This window comes from Sorex fumeus, unplaced genomic scaffold (assembly GCF_029834395.1).
Source record: "Sorex fumeus unplaced genomic scaffold, SorFum_2.1 ptg000045l, whole genome shotgun sequence".
NCBI classification, from domain to species: Eukaryota; Metazoa; Chordata; class Mammalia; order Eulipotyphla; family Soricidae; genus Sorex; species Sorex fumeus.
This window is the reverse complement of record NW_026606102.1, coordinates 4,910,124-4,923,455: the sequence shown is the minus strand read 5'-3', so window position 1 is coordinate 4,923,455 and position 13,332 is coordinate 4,910,124. Positions and strand designations below refer to the sequence as shown.

General features: G+C 48.9%; 1 protein-coding gene across 4 annotated transcripts in view; it reads right to left on the bottom strand.

The window, feature by feature from the left end:
* DOCK7 (dedicator of cytokinesis 7) overlaps positions 1-13,332 on the bottom strand; it is a 198,088-nt gene that overhangs the window by 26,940 nt on the left and 157,816 nt on the right. For all 4 annotated transcript variants that reach the window (XM_056122429.1, XM_056122430.1, XM_056122431.1 and 1 more), the window contains 5 exons: positions 9,064-9,216; positions 5,037-5,195; positions 3,802-3,902; positions 2,465-2,657; positions 154-297 (listed from right to left, as the gene is read on the bottom strand). In XM_056122429.1, the coding sequence (XP_055978404.1) occupies positions 154-297; positions 2,465-2,657; positions 3,802-3,902; positions 5,037-5,195; positions 9,064-9,216 (750 nt within the window). The remainder of the gene's footprint in view (positions 1-153; positions 298-2,464; positions 2,658-3,801; positions 3,903-5,036; positions 5,196-9,063; positions 9,217-13,332) is intronic.

Here is a 13,332-nt window from a genome sequence, read left to right as displayed (position 1 = left end):
ACCCCTCGCTAGAGCCCCTACTACAGAGTTCTTAAGGTGCTCAGAATAAAACACCATCAAGGAAAAGCAGGATCAGAGGGGAGGCTGAGGACGCCTGTGTGGGCACGGATACCTCAGAGGTCTGGACTATGGACAAGAGTAAGAATCCCTTACCATTGAGAAGGAGGCGGCTGCCTGCTCCAGTAACCCCACAAGTCCGGACTCGGTGAAGTACTTCCCAGAGCAGATGCCTTCTTCATCTGGAGAGACCACGTCGTCCGACACTGCAGACTCTTCTAGAACATTAGATGAAATATTCTAGGGGAGAAACATTTAAGAGGTGTGTAAAAGAGAAATGATTTTTTCACATGGAAGAAATGTATGTGCAAGGCATAATGGAAGCTAAAAGATAATAATCAGCTTATGGTAAAATAAGTAGCTGATAAAAGACAGATACAAAAACTCATTTTTTTTCCACAATAAAATAGCAACATCATAGATATCTTTTCCATTAATAAAAAGTTGTGAAAGAGAAACTAAAGAAAATTTGTTGGCTACGGGAAACAGAGATAAGACATATGACATCTAAGAAGACCTAAACAGTATTTTTGTCTTGGTTTTGAATCAGACCCTGTGGTGTTCAGGGTTTACTCCTGGCTCTGCTCTCAGGGATCATTCCTGGCAGTGCTCTGGGGACCATAAAGGGTCCCAGGATGGAATAAGGTCAGCCTATAAGGGAAGTGCCTACACTCAGCCCCCAGTCTTTATTTATTTATTTTTTTCCAGTCTTTATTTATTTATTTTTTTTTTGCTTTTTGGGTCACACCCAGCGATGCACAGGAGTTACTCCTGGTTCATGCACTCAGGAATCACTCCTGGCGGTGCTCGGGGGACCATATGGGATGCTGGGAATCGAACCTAGGTCGGCTGCCTGCAAGGCCAACGCCCTACCCGCTGTGCTATGGCTCCAGCCCCCCAGTCTTTATTTTTAACTTGGTCTTGTTAAAACTCCTTATAAAGGAGTTTAAAGCTATTAAAAATAATCTTTCTGGCTTATCTACATAATGCTTGAGCTAATAAAACAGATACTATAAAATCTACTTAACTCAATGAGATTGGAAACAGTATTATTTCTTCTGAAGAAAAAGTGCTGCATACGTACCTTAAATACTGTATTTCAGCCTAAAGAGACTCAATCAATATTTTGAAGCTGATCTATGGTTTGCCCGTGTGTACCAGTTTCCAGATTGGAGTTCCACTTGCTCTCTCTTGATTCAATAGCTCTAACTGAATTGAGCAACTGGGTTGGAGCCATGTGGGTCGGGTGTTTGCTTTGCATGCAGCTGGCCCGCGACAACCCCCAGCACCACATATGCTCCCCTGAGCATCGCCCTGGAGTGACCTCTGAATCCAGAGCAGGAACAAGCCCTGAGCATGCCGGGTACGACCCCCACACCAAGGAATTTAACGAAGCCAGAGGAGTTACGGCAGCTGCGACGGAACTATCATTTATTTTTGCCGCGGGGGGCGGAGGAATATCTGGGTCATACCTGGCAGTGCTGGGGTGGGAGTGGGCTGTCCTCAGTTATGTGTGCGGGGGACCACGTGTGGTGTGGGGGATCTAACCAGGGTTAGCCAAATGCTAACATGCAGCTGAAGGTCAAGAACTTTGCGGCCCGTGTCCCCTGGCTGCTCCACTGTCATTTCGGAACCATGCTCTTTTAGACAGGCAACAGGAGTTGGTTTATTTGAGGTATTAAGCAAATGCAATTTAAGAGCTTATGCTGAATCTCTGTTACTGTAACAACAAGTCTCATGATGGAGATGTTACTGGGCCCGCTCGAGCAAATCGATGAACAATGGGAGGACCGTGACCGCGATGCTGAATCCCAGTCTTTAGTTTGTTTCTGTGGTTTGGGGGCCACACCCAAGCGATGCTCCTGGCTGACTCCTGGCTCTGTGCTCAGGAGTCACTCCTGATGACTCCTGGCTGTGTCAGGGACTTGAACAGAGGCTGGCGGCATGCAAGGCAAGCACCTCCCCCTGGCACTACCTTTCTAGCCATGATATTCTTTTTTCTTTCTTTTTTTTTGGGGGGGGGGGCGGCGAGGGCACATTCAGCTGTGCTCGGGACACCCCATGCGGTGCCAGATATGGAACCGGGGCTGGCGTGCGTGAGGCTAGCTCTAACCCACTGTGTATCCCTCCGGCCCCGATTCTCAGTATTTTGAGGGCTCTTCATAGATGCTGCGACGCCTCCATTGGAAGAGGCAAAGAAACGAAGACAGGGCAGTGATGATTCAGAGGGAAGAAACCATGGAAAGAAGAAGGAAGGTTCTTAAGCAGTGGACCATGGCAGTGATGCTGAAACGTTCACGCATCCCGTGAAAAACCAGTTCCATAATGAAGGAGTCGTCACAGCAAGGAGAAAAGTCACCCCCTCCCTTCCAATACCTAGTGCCGGGAGTCCCGGGCAGAACCCTACCTGAAAGGTGACGCAGCCCACAGGCAGGTACTTGCGGTCCTCCAGCATGCTCAGATACTCGGCCACCAGCGCGGCAGAGTGCACCAGGCACTGTGCGGCCTCAGCGTGGTTGCTGCGCTCCGAGTGTTTGCCTGCCATGTTCTGCAGCCACGTCAGCCGCAGGTCCGGCGACGTCTGGTAGCCCTTGGCAATTCTGGTTGGGATAGAAGGTCTCTGCCGTTAGCAGGCGCCCAGCAGGCCGGCGGGGAGCTGGGAGTGCTTGTTCCCCAGCTGTCCAGGCAGTCCCAACAGAGGGCCAGAGTGACGGTCCAGTGGGGAGGGCGTTCAATCCCTGGCATCCCATAGGGTCCCCTGAGCACTGCCAGGAGTAATTCCTGGGTGCAGAGCCAGAGTAATCCCTGAGCATTGCTGGGTATGGCCCAAGAACAACAAAACAAAGGAAGTCCCAGCAGAACCCACTAAAGCAGGTTTTCAGGGGCTATGAAAATGTCACTGTATCCTTAAGAGAAATAGCTGGTTCAAGGAAGTGAGGAATACAGACATTGGTTGATATTCTTGGTGTGTGTATGTGTATGTGTGTAGGGGGGGAACACGTAAGATTTAAAAAAGAAGTCATGTCATATTAAAATCTGCTAAGGAGAGAAGGGGAAAATATGGGAATTTATGTGTTTACTGTGAGAATAAAAACTTTAGAAATGAACAAAAAATACTGGGTTTAAGGCCTTCCCCCAAAACCCAGGGATCAGGACACCAAGGTGTTAAATATGTCCTACAATCGTATTTTAAGAATCTTTTCTTTGTAATCAACAAATATACTACATAATTGTCATGGTTCTTTTTGCTTTTTTGTTTGGGAACCACACCCAGCGGTTCCAGGGCTTACACCTGGCTCTGTGCTCAGGGATGACGCCCGAAGGATGGGAGGGACCCTACAGGGTGCTGATGGGAGGGACCATATGCGGTGCTGGGGATCAAATCCTGGTTGGCTGCACTCAAGGCAAGTGTCCTACCCGCTGTGCTATCTCTCCATCCCAAGCCCTTTTCTGGGGGGTGGGGTAGTTGGGGAGGGCAAACCCGATGGAGTTCAGTGCTTAGACTTGGCTCTGGACTCCAGAATCCCTCCTGGTGGTGCTTGGGGTCCCCCGGGGGCACGGAAGGCAAATGCCTCAACTCCTGAACTATTCTGGCCTCGTCAAACTTCTTACAGAGGCGACACAAGACATTCTGAAAGACCCACCAGGAAAGAGTGCGTTTGGATTTTCAATTCCACTGCGGGAACGCGGCTGAAAGAATTTAGGGGCCCCGTGTTCTGCCGAGTCTTGACTCCACAAAGGTACCTGTACATCAGATCGATCAGCATCTCAGGGTCCTCCTGGTGCTCCTTCATCTTCACAGTGTCAGAGAGGATCATGTGGAGATTGAAAACCAAATCTTGGACCTGCGGCAGAGGGACACACGAAGCACAGGTGTTAGCGGGCGCTCGCGGGCACTGCCGGCATCTGCAGCTGGAGGGCGCCGCAGAGCAGGACCCGAAGTGGGACAGTGACAGAGCCCTAAGGCCGGAGGGCGCTAGCCAGGATGGCGGGGAAGGAGCGGAAGTGGGACCTGTTCTTGAGCAGACTTTTCCCATTCCCCCTCACCTGGGAAACCAGCGACAGAAATGAAATACAGGAAGAGAGGCGGCACGACCAAATAATTCAAGAAGAAACGCTTCCGCTTTTCGTAAAAGGCGATTGCAGAAACTTTTGCTTTTTATTTTTATTTATTTATTTGACTTTTTTGGGCCACACCCTGTGATACTGAGGGGCTACTCCTGGCTCTGCACTCAGGAATTACTCCTGGGGGACCATATGAGATGCTGGGGATCAAACCCGAGTCAGTGAGTGCAAAGCAAATGTCCTACCCGCTGTACTACCACTTTGGCATGGAACTTTCGCTTTTAAAGGCATATGGCTGTTTTATTAGGATGTGGAATGCTTCCACCCTAAGCCTTTTTGATATACGAATCACGAATCACGACCATCCTATTATTCGTCGATTGCCTCGAGCAGGCCCCAGTAACGTCTCCATCCTGGCCCTGAGATTATATTCAAGGCTCTTTAGGAGAATGAGACCCATCATTGTTACTGGTCTTTGGCATATTGGGTACGCCACGGGGAGTTTGCCAGACTCTGCCGTGTGGGCAGGCTACATTCGGTAGCCTGCCAGTTTGTCCAAAGTAGGAATGAGATAATAAGATGTCATAATAAGATGTTGCGCGGCCGCATTTTTTGACATATAGACTTATAAATTCACAGAATGAAACATTAAAGTCTTATCTGTTCTAAGAAGGAATGGAGGCTTATTAAAACAAAGAAGATGAATACAAATACATTTTTTTAAAAAATACATTTGCCAAAAAAAAAAATAGAGGGAAAAAAAGAAGACCCAACTTTAACGAAGGCATCTGCTATGTTAGCTGAAAGAAAAAGGGAGGTTCCTTCGCTAAAAACCCAGGCTTGACTGAACCACCTGGAAAGTTTCTGCTCGGAGTCCTACGTCCGTTAACAAGGCAGACGAGGACGCTCCTAACCTGGTCGGGGAAGGTGGTTTCCCGCAGCTCCAGGTCCTCCTCGGCGTACGTGAGGATCGTCTTCAGCGAGCGCCTGAGGAACTCTTCGTTGAAATTCTGGGACGTGCCGACCAAGGAAGACAGCGACATGGTGACCTGCATCTTGACTCGGGCGAAGTTCTGTGAGAGAAATTGCCAGGGGAGCATTTACGACGGGAAGGCTTTGAGGAACAAGCTCCAAGCCTTTTCTTAGTCCTAAATGAAAGGTCGAGTTGACGAAACACCATTCTGGGATCGGAGCGTGCGGCCCGAGGCAACTGGATCAGTGGCATGGTGAGCTAAGTAAACCAGAAGAGAAATGACAGATAATCTCTGCTCTCACTTAGGCTAGGGCAGACAGGAGCACAGGACAAGGAAACGCAAAGTACCGCAGAGGGGATGCCTTGTTAGTTCCGATCCCTAGAATACAGAACTGAGAAGGAGAGAGAAGGCAAGAAATCGAGGCAGGGGTGGAGGCAGAGATGGATGGAAGGGGGGGTGGCCAGGCGCTCAGCACATCAGCAGTCTAGAGGTGTGAGGTACAGATCCATCGAAATCACAGAGCCAACAGCACAGAAAGCATGAAATTCTAACTAAAACCACCAATTAAAAAAATGTGTCTTCTAGGGGAAAGGGCAGTTCAGATAGGGAAGGGAGCACTAAATAAAGGGTGTTGGGAGGATCCTCCCAGGATGGGAGATGCATGTTGAAAGTAGACTATGGACCGAACATGATTGCCACTCGGTGCCTCTTTTGCAGACCACAACACCCAAAAGGAGAGAGAGAACAGGGGGGAATGCCCTGCCACAGAGGCAGGGTGAGATGGGGGGATGGGGTGGGAGGGAGACTGGGATCCGTGGTGGTGGAAAATGGGCACTGGTGGAGGGATGGGTATCTGATCATTGTATAATCGAAATCCAAGCACAAAAATTTGTATGTCTACAACTGTACCTCATGGTGTTTCACTAATAAAAAAATATATATATACATATACATATACATATATATATATATATATATATATATATATATATATATAAAAGTGTCTGCCAAGGAAGCAGGCCGGGGGGAGAGGGGTAAGGAATGGAACCTGAGGACACTAGTGAAGGGAAGTGGACCTTGATGGTGGGACTGGCCTTGGTAGATTGTATGCCTGAAACTCGACTGTGAGTAACTTTGTCAATCACCGTGCTTTATTTATTTTTAAAATACCACTTCGAGTTAAAGTTATTTTTGGTTTGGGGGCCACACCTGGAAGAGCTCAGGGCTTACTCCTGAGAGAGAGAACAAATGTTTCAGATGTGGCGCAACAGGAAGCCGGATGCTGCTGGTGGAATGTGCACCCCGTGGAAACTGGTCTGGAAGGGCCTCCTCGAGAATAACCCGGAACGCCCCCGGGGCCCTGAATACCGCTCCTAAGTATCTGTGCAACAAGTTGTGGAAACACACACACAATAGCATCCCCCTGCTCATGAGCGGCCTTAGTTATCGTCAGAGTCAAGACAAGGAGAGCACCCAGGGCCCACTGACGGGATAAAGAAGCTAGGGCACAGCTTCTCAACGGAACCCCTGGGTGCTGTCCAAAAAGAGAAAACCCTACGGGTTGGAGCGATAGCACAGTGGACAGGGTGTTTGCCTCACATGCGACCAACCTGGGTTCGATTCCCAGCATCCCATATGGTCCCCTGAGCACCGACAGGAGTAACTCCTGAGTGCATGAGCCAGGAGTGACCCCTGTGCATCGCCGGGTGTGACCCAAAAAAGAAAAAAAAAGAGAGAGAGAGAGAAAACCCTGCCTTCGGTGACAGCAGAAATGGAAGAGAGGGGACCATGGCAGGTAAAATAAGTCAGACGTGAAAGGCAAACACCAGTCCCAAATATTTTATGCCAAAAAAATGTTTCTGAAATAAATTGAAATGCATACAAAATGCACCAGAAAAAGATGAACAAAAGTCAATACTGTTACAACATCTAGAAAAGGGGCACTTCATCTGTTTTTGGTTGGGGGGCCCATACCAAAAGACCAAAAGAGGTATTTAATTTTTGGGTTGGGGGGGCTTACTCCTGACTCTGCGCAGGGAGAGAAGATGGGCCTTTCTTAAAGGCCATTTGTAAGGACACTGCCTACTGCGGGCCCAGAGAGACCATCACAGCACAGGAGAAGAGAAAGACAACATGCACCAGACGATGACATGGAGATGACACAAGGGAGAATGCCAGAACCTTCAAACAGAAACCTGCTGGCCAGGGAGAGCGTGCAGAGGGCTGGGACACAAGCAGGAAAAGAAAGGGCACCCACTTGTGATCCTTGTCACCCCACAGTCCCTGAGCACAACTGGGTGTGGCCCCCAGACAGAAACAAAGAGAAAGGGCCGCCAATTCCTGGAGCCAGAAAAAAAAACACACACTAAAATGATAAAACACCCACACAAAATATGAGTATCGAGAGGCCGGAACAATAATACAGGTGGCAGGGTGCTTAACCATGGTGGGTCCGATCCCTGGCAACCCACACGTTTCCTGAGCACCGTGAGGAGTGGTCCCTGAGTGCAGAGCCAGGAGTGAACCCTGAGCACAGCCGGGAGAGGGAGAGACCCCCAAAAATGAACAAAAAAATATGAGAAGCGCTGAGTATCAAACACCAAAAGCACTACACACAGACAGAAAATCCACTCATTTGAATACATGACCGACAGTACCATAGCTAAGCTCTGGAATCAACCTAGGTGTCCAGCGACAGATGAAGGGGTTATGGAGATGTGGTAGATATTATACACAAGGGAATAATATGCAGCTGGGAGGAATGATGAAATCATGCAGAGTGCTGCAAGGTGGCTGGAACTGAATGACTGAAGTAAGCCAGAAAAAGAAAGACAAGCAGGATGATCTCACTTCTCTGCGGCATACACAATAATGTACTACGGCAAAGGGGGGATGCCGAGATCACCCTGGATCACAGTTTTTAGAGAGGAGATGGACCAGGAAGGAAGGGAGTCAGGGGGAAAGAAGAGAACAGGAAGTAATGGGTGAACAGGCACCGGGCTTCAGTCAAACTGGTGACGTGGGTGAGTGGTGGAGCCACATACCCCAAACACAGACTCAACAACGCGGAGAACAGGAGGCCTAAGCTGGACCACTGGAACTTTGTACTGTGCCTGTCAAGATGATAGGTGGAGTAGATGGACGGGGACTGGGGGTGGGAGGGAGTATGGGAACATCGGTGGAGGGAAGCTGACGCTGGGGGTGGGACTGGTGTTGAAATATTACAAGCCTAAAACTCAACTGTGTGAATCACAGTTCTTTAATAAACAGAGAGAAAAAGAAATAGAGCAGTGAAAGTATGTGAGCGAAACATCTGACTCATACAAAGCAGAACAAATACAAAACACACTGCACTGTTGCACTGTCCTCCCGTTGTTCATCGATTTGCTCGAGCGGGCACCAGTAACGTCTCCATTGTGAGACTTGTTGTTACTGCTTTTGGCCTATCGAATACACCACAGGGAGTTTGCCAGGCTCTGCCATGCAGGCGGGATACTCTTGGTAGCTTGCTGGGCTCTCTGATAGGGACAGAGGAATCGAACCCGGGTCGGCCACGTGCAAGGCAAACACATTACCCACTGTGCTTTTATAAATGTGTTTCATATAATGTACTTTTATATAATGTTTTATAAAACACATTATTAAAAAAACCCACAAAAATTACATTCTTAAATAAGAAATAAATGAAAACCAAGTTCTTCCAGTTGCACATAATTATGAAATATTGAACTGATATTTACCAATATTGAACCAATATCCCACCCTTCTAATCACTTTCATTTCGCCCCATGATAAGCCTCACAGTTGTTCAGCGGAAGACTTGTAGTGGAAACCAGTACAACTCTAGGTTGTTTCCGGTCCAGGAAGCAACCTGGAGATTGGGGATTTTAGAAGGTGAGAAAAACGCTCCTCTCCAGAGCTCCACGTCCCCATCCAGCCCCACTCCCAGGCCATGGGTGTGACTCACGTTGCCGATCTCAAAGTTCTGTCTCATGAGCAGGTAGAGTGAGGCGCTGGCGTGGGCGCGGATGGTGCCCACGCTGCTGCTGCAGTGGCGGAGCAGCCTCAGGCACAGGTCCGCACACTGTTCCGTCTCCTCCTCGAATAGCAGCTCCGGGAACTGAAACACAACAGCAATGCCCGGCTTAGATGGAGGCTTGTGCGGGTAGTGTGGGATGACCAGGGAGAGGCAGAGGCGTTATGTGTTCACTGCAAACCCACTCACAATAATCAGAATCTGGAAACAACATGATTGCCTGAAGAAGCTATGTTTCATCTAGACAAGGGAATACTATGCAGCTAGGAAAAATGAACTCATGAAATCTGCTGATCCCTGTATGGACATGGAGAATTGGATGCTGACCGAGATGAGTCAGTGGGAGAGGGACAGATGTAAGTAGACAGAGCATCATCTCACTCATTTGCGGGACTATAAAGAAACACAGTAGGAGAATGATACCCACAGATGGTAGAAACGAGGGCCAGAAGGATTAATCCTTAGTAGGAAGTTTGCAGCAAGGGGGGGAGGCCAGTTAGGACAGAGCAGAGACCACCATGACCAGAACAGCTGAAAGGGGGTAAAGTGAGATGCATGATACCCATTCAGTAACAGTACTGCAAACCACAGTGCCTAACAGGGGAAAAAACGAGTGTCTGCCACAGTGGTAGGCTGGGGGCTCGGAGGGGAACTAGGGACACTGGTGGAAGGACGTGGACAGTGGTGATGGGATGGGTGCCCGCTGAATATGTATGACAAACTCAATCATGAGCAACTTTGTAACTGTTTATTTGCTTCAATACATTTTTAAGAGAGGAGATTGAGAGAGAGAGAGAGAGAGAGAAAGAGAGAGAGAGATGTGGAGCACAGAGTGAGGCTGACCAGTGTCAAGGTCAATTACCATTTATGCCACTGACTGGGCATATGACCATACACCAGTTTTGTCACCTGTTAAACAGGTGAAACCACACTGCCAGGGACTGTGTGACTGGCCTGCATTAGAAAATGCACCTAAAACACCCCCCAGAACAGCCCACATACAGTAACACCGAGACAGACTTTTATTATGACAAAAATAGTGGAGGGTATTTTCACTGGTCAGGTGAGTGAGACCAGTTGTAGTCACTGGTTCCGGAGTTCCGACATCCGTCAATGATCAAGCATCAGGGACGCTGTCTCATTTGCCAAGGTGTCAAAAATCAGATGGGCTGGTCACGTAATGAGATTTAAAGATGACCGCTGGACTAGAGCTGTTACTGACTGGATTCCACGGGATGTCAAGAGACCGCGTGGCCGCCCACCTACTAGATGGTCAGACTTCTTAGTCAAGATCATGAACGATCGGTTTGAGGCTCTTCCTATTCCCAGAGCGAACAGATGCCATTGGGCTACACTAGCACGCGACAGGGACAAATGGAGACGTTACTGGCGCCCGCTCGAGCAAATCGACGACTAACGGGAAGTTAAGGGATTAAGTGATTAAGTGATTTTCACTGGTTGGGTGTCATGAGCAGCTCCGCATTTTGCCTTCTGGGATGGGAAATACGAAGCAGCTCACTTGAGTATCTAAGAACATTTAGATTGTACGAGGGTAACACAGGAAGCAGACACCTGAAGCAGTGGAACGAACAAAAGAGGCTTCTTGTCACCGCAGGATTAAGTGACTTTCAATGTCATGAGCTCCTTATACATTGAATTTTCGATAAATCAAATTAATAAGGAAGATACAGAGCAAGATGAAGTGGAAACAAGGTTAAGTTGGGGTTTAAAATCTGATGCAGTAAAGAAAAAAAGGGGGGGGGGCTGGAGCGATAGCACGGCAGGTAGGGTGTTTGCTTTGCATGCAGCCGACCCGGGTTTGAATTCCAGCATCCCATCTGGTCCCCTGAGCACCACCAGGAATAATTCTGCAAAGCCAGGAGTAACCCCTGAGCATCGCCGGGTGTGACCCAAAAAGCAAAAAAAAAAAGTACAAAAAAGGGACAGCCACGTGCAAAATAATGAAACAACTGTGATGGCACAGCACATCCAAAGCTGACTCAAAACAGATGAGAGACTTTGCTGTCAGGCCTGGAGCCACAAAATGAAAGAAAGTACAGGTGGCCCCCGCTGGGGCACCAATGCAGAGAGGCATTTGCAGACTCAACTCACCTGGCAAAGGAAAAATGGAAGCAAGAATCAAGAAATGGGACTGGGGTCGGAGCAACAGTGCAGTGGGGAGTGCATTTGTCTTGCTCGTGTCCGACCCCAGTTCAAGCTCCAGCATCCCATATGGTCCTCCCGAGCACCGCCAGGAGTAATTTCTGAATGTAGAGCCAGGAGTGACCTCCCCCGCACCCCCAATCCCCCCCCCCCCACACACACATCTGTAGCACGGCAAGGTGTGCGCAAAAAAAAAAAAAGAAAAAGAGAGATTACATTAAGTTAAAAAGCTTATTTTCTGGAGGGCTGGGTATTGGATCATTGTATAATTGAAACCCAAACACGAAAATTTGTAGGTCTACAACTGTACCTCATGGTGTCTCACTAATAAAAATTAGATAAATAAACAGAAGAGTTGAGAGGGGAAAAAAAAAGCTTATTTTCTGGGCCAGAGAGACAGTACAGGGGTTAAGGCACTTGCCTTGCATCTCACAGACCCCGGTTCAAATCCCCAGCATCACTGAATGTGGCGCCTTAATCATGGCCAGGGGTCACTCTGGAGAACAGAGCCAGGAACTGCCCCTGAATACTGTGTGTGTGTGTGTGTGTGTGTGTGTGTGTGTGTGTGTGTGTGTGGTTGCTGCTTTTTAATTGAATCACAGTGAGATGTGAGATACACAGTTGCAATGTTGCTCATGACTGGGCTTCAGTCATAGAATGTTCCAATACCTGTCCCTTCACCAGCGTACATTTCCCACTAATATCCCCAGTTTCCCTCTTCTCTCTCCCTGTCACCTCCTTCCTCCTCTCTCTCTTTCTCGTCCCTCTCCCCCATTCCACCTCTCTCCTTGTGTAGCCCTGAATATTGCAAAAGAATCTAGCATGAAAATAAAAAGGCAACCTGGCAATTGGGAGAGGGGATCTTCACATCAGAAATCTGACAAGCGGCTGGGCTGGTATCCAAAATGTGTCAAGAACTCACGCCACTCCACAACAAGAAGAAAGACCAAGAAACCCATTCAAAATACTGCGTAACAAGACACGTCAGATACTACTTCTGTCAAGGAGACGGCCCAGAGGTTCCTGTAAAAGGCCGCCAAGAAACTTTCTCCCACATGCGAGAAAGGCTGATGCTAAAGGGGAAGCGAGGAGAGGAGGGTTTGGGGGGGCGGTAGCGGGGAGGAACTCTGGGGCGCTGCCGACGAGAACATGAGCTGGGGCGGTCACTATGGAGACGGCAGAGACTCCTCAGAAAAATAAAAAAATGGAAAGTGCCTAGGATCCGGCCTTTTCTAGGGAAGGCCATGAAAACACGCCTTTGGAAGGCCGGCTGTCCCGCTATCTTCAGGCAACACAGTTCCCAACAGCCTGAACACGGAATCCGCCTCATGAGCTAAGCTGCTGTGGGCTCCGTGCTCGGTGGAGACGGCTCTGCCGCTGCTAACCACAACGCTGGGCCCTCTGGTTCTGACGGGACGGAACCCGGGTTGTGTGAGCACGGAACAAGGAAGTGAAAGGCCACGATCAGATGGTTTTGGCAACCGTGGCATCGGCGTAACTGAAGTCAGCCACGAGGCGAGACACCACAATCCGGGCTGCCAGACTCCGAGACAACTGGCGGAAAACAGAGGAGGGAAAGAGGAAGAAGGGGGAAGCCCTCCCGAGCTGAGCCGTGTGTGGGGCTGAGCGCCGGAGCCCGGTGGTGTGGGTGGTGACGGCCACACACTCCAGAGGCCGAAAACAAAGACCCGAAATTCCAGAACATTGTAAATCAGTCAGTCAATGAGGAAAAAACAAAACAAAGCAAATACTAAGAGAAATAGACACCTGATTATTTCAGTATAGCCATGTCATATCCAAGCACTGTTTTTGGGGATTTGTTTGTTCTATGGGACACACCTGGGGGAATGCTCAGGGGCTAGTCTGGGCTCTGCACTCAGGAATTACTCCTGGCAGTGCTCTGGGGACCATAATGAATGCCGGGGATCGAACTTGGGTTGACCGTGCACACGCCAGCGCCCCCTCCCATACCCCCCCACACCCCAACTGTACTATTCCTCTGGTTCTAAGGCCACTATTTTTTTTTAAAACCCGGAA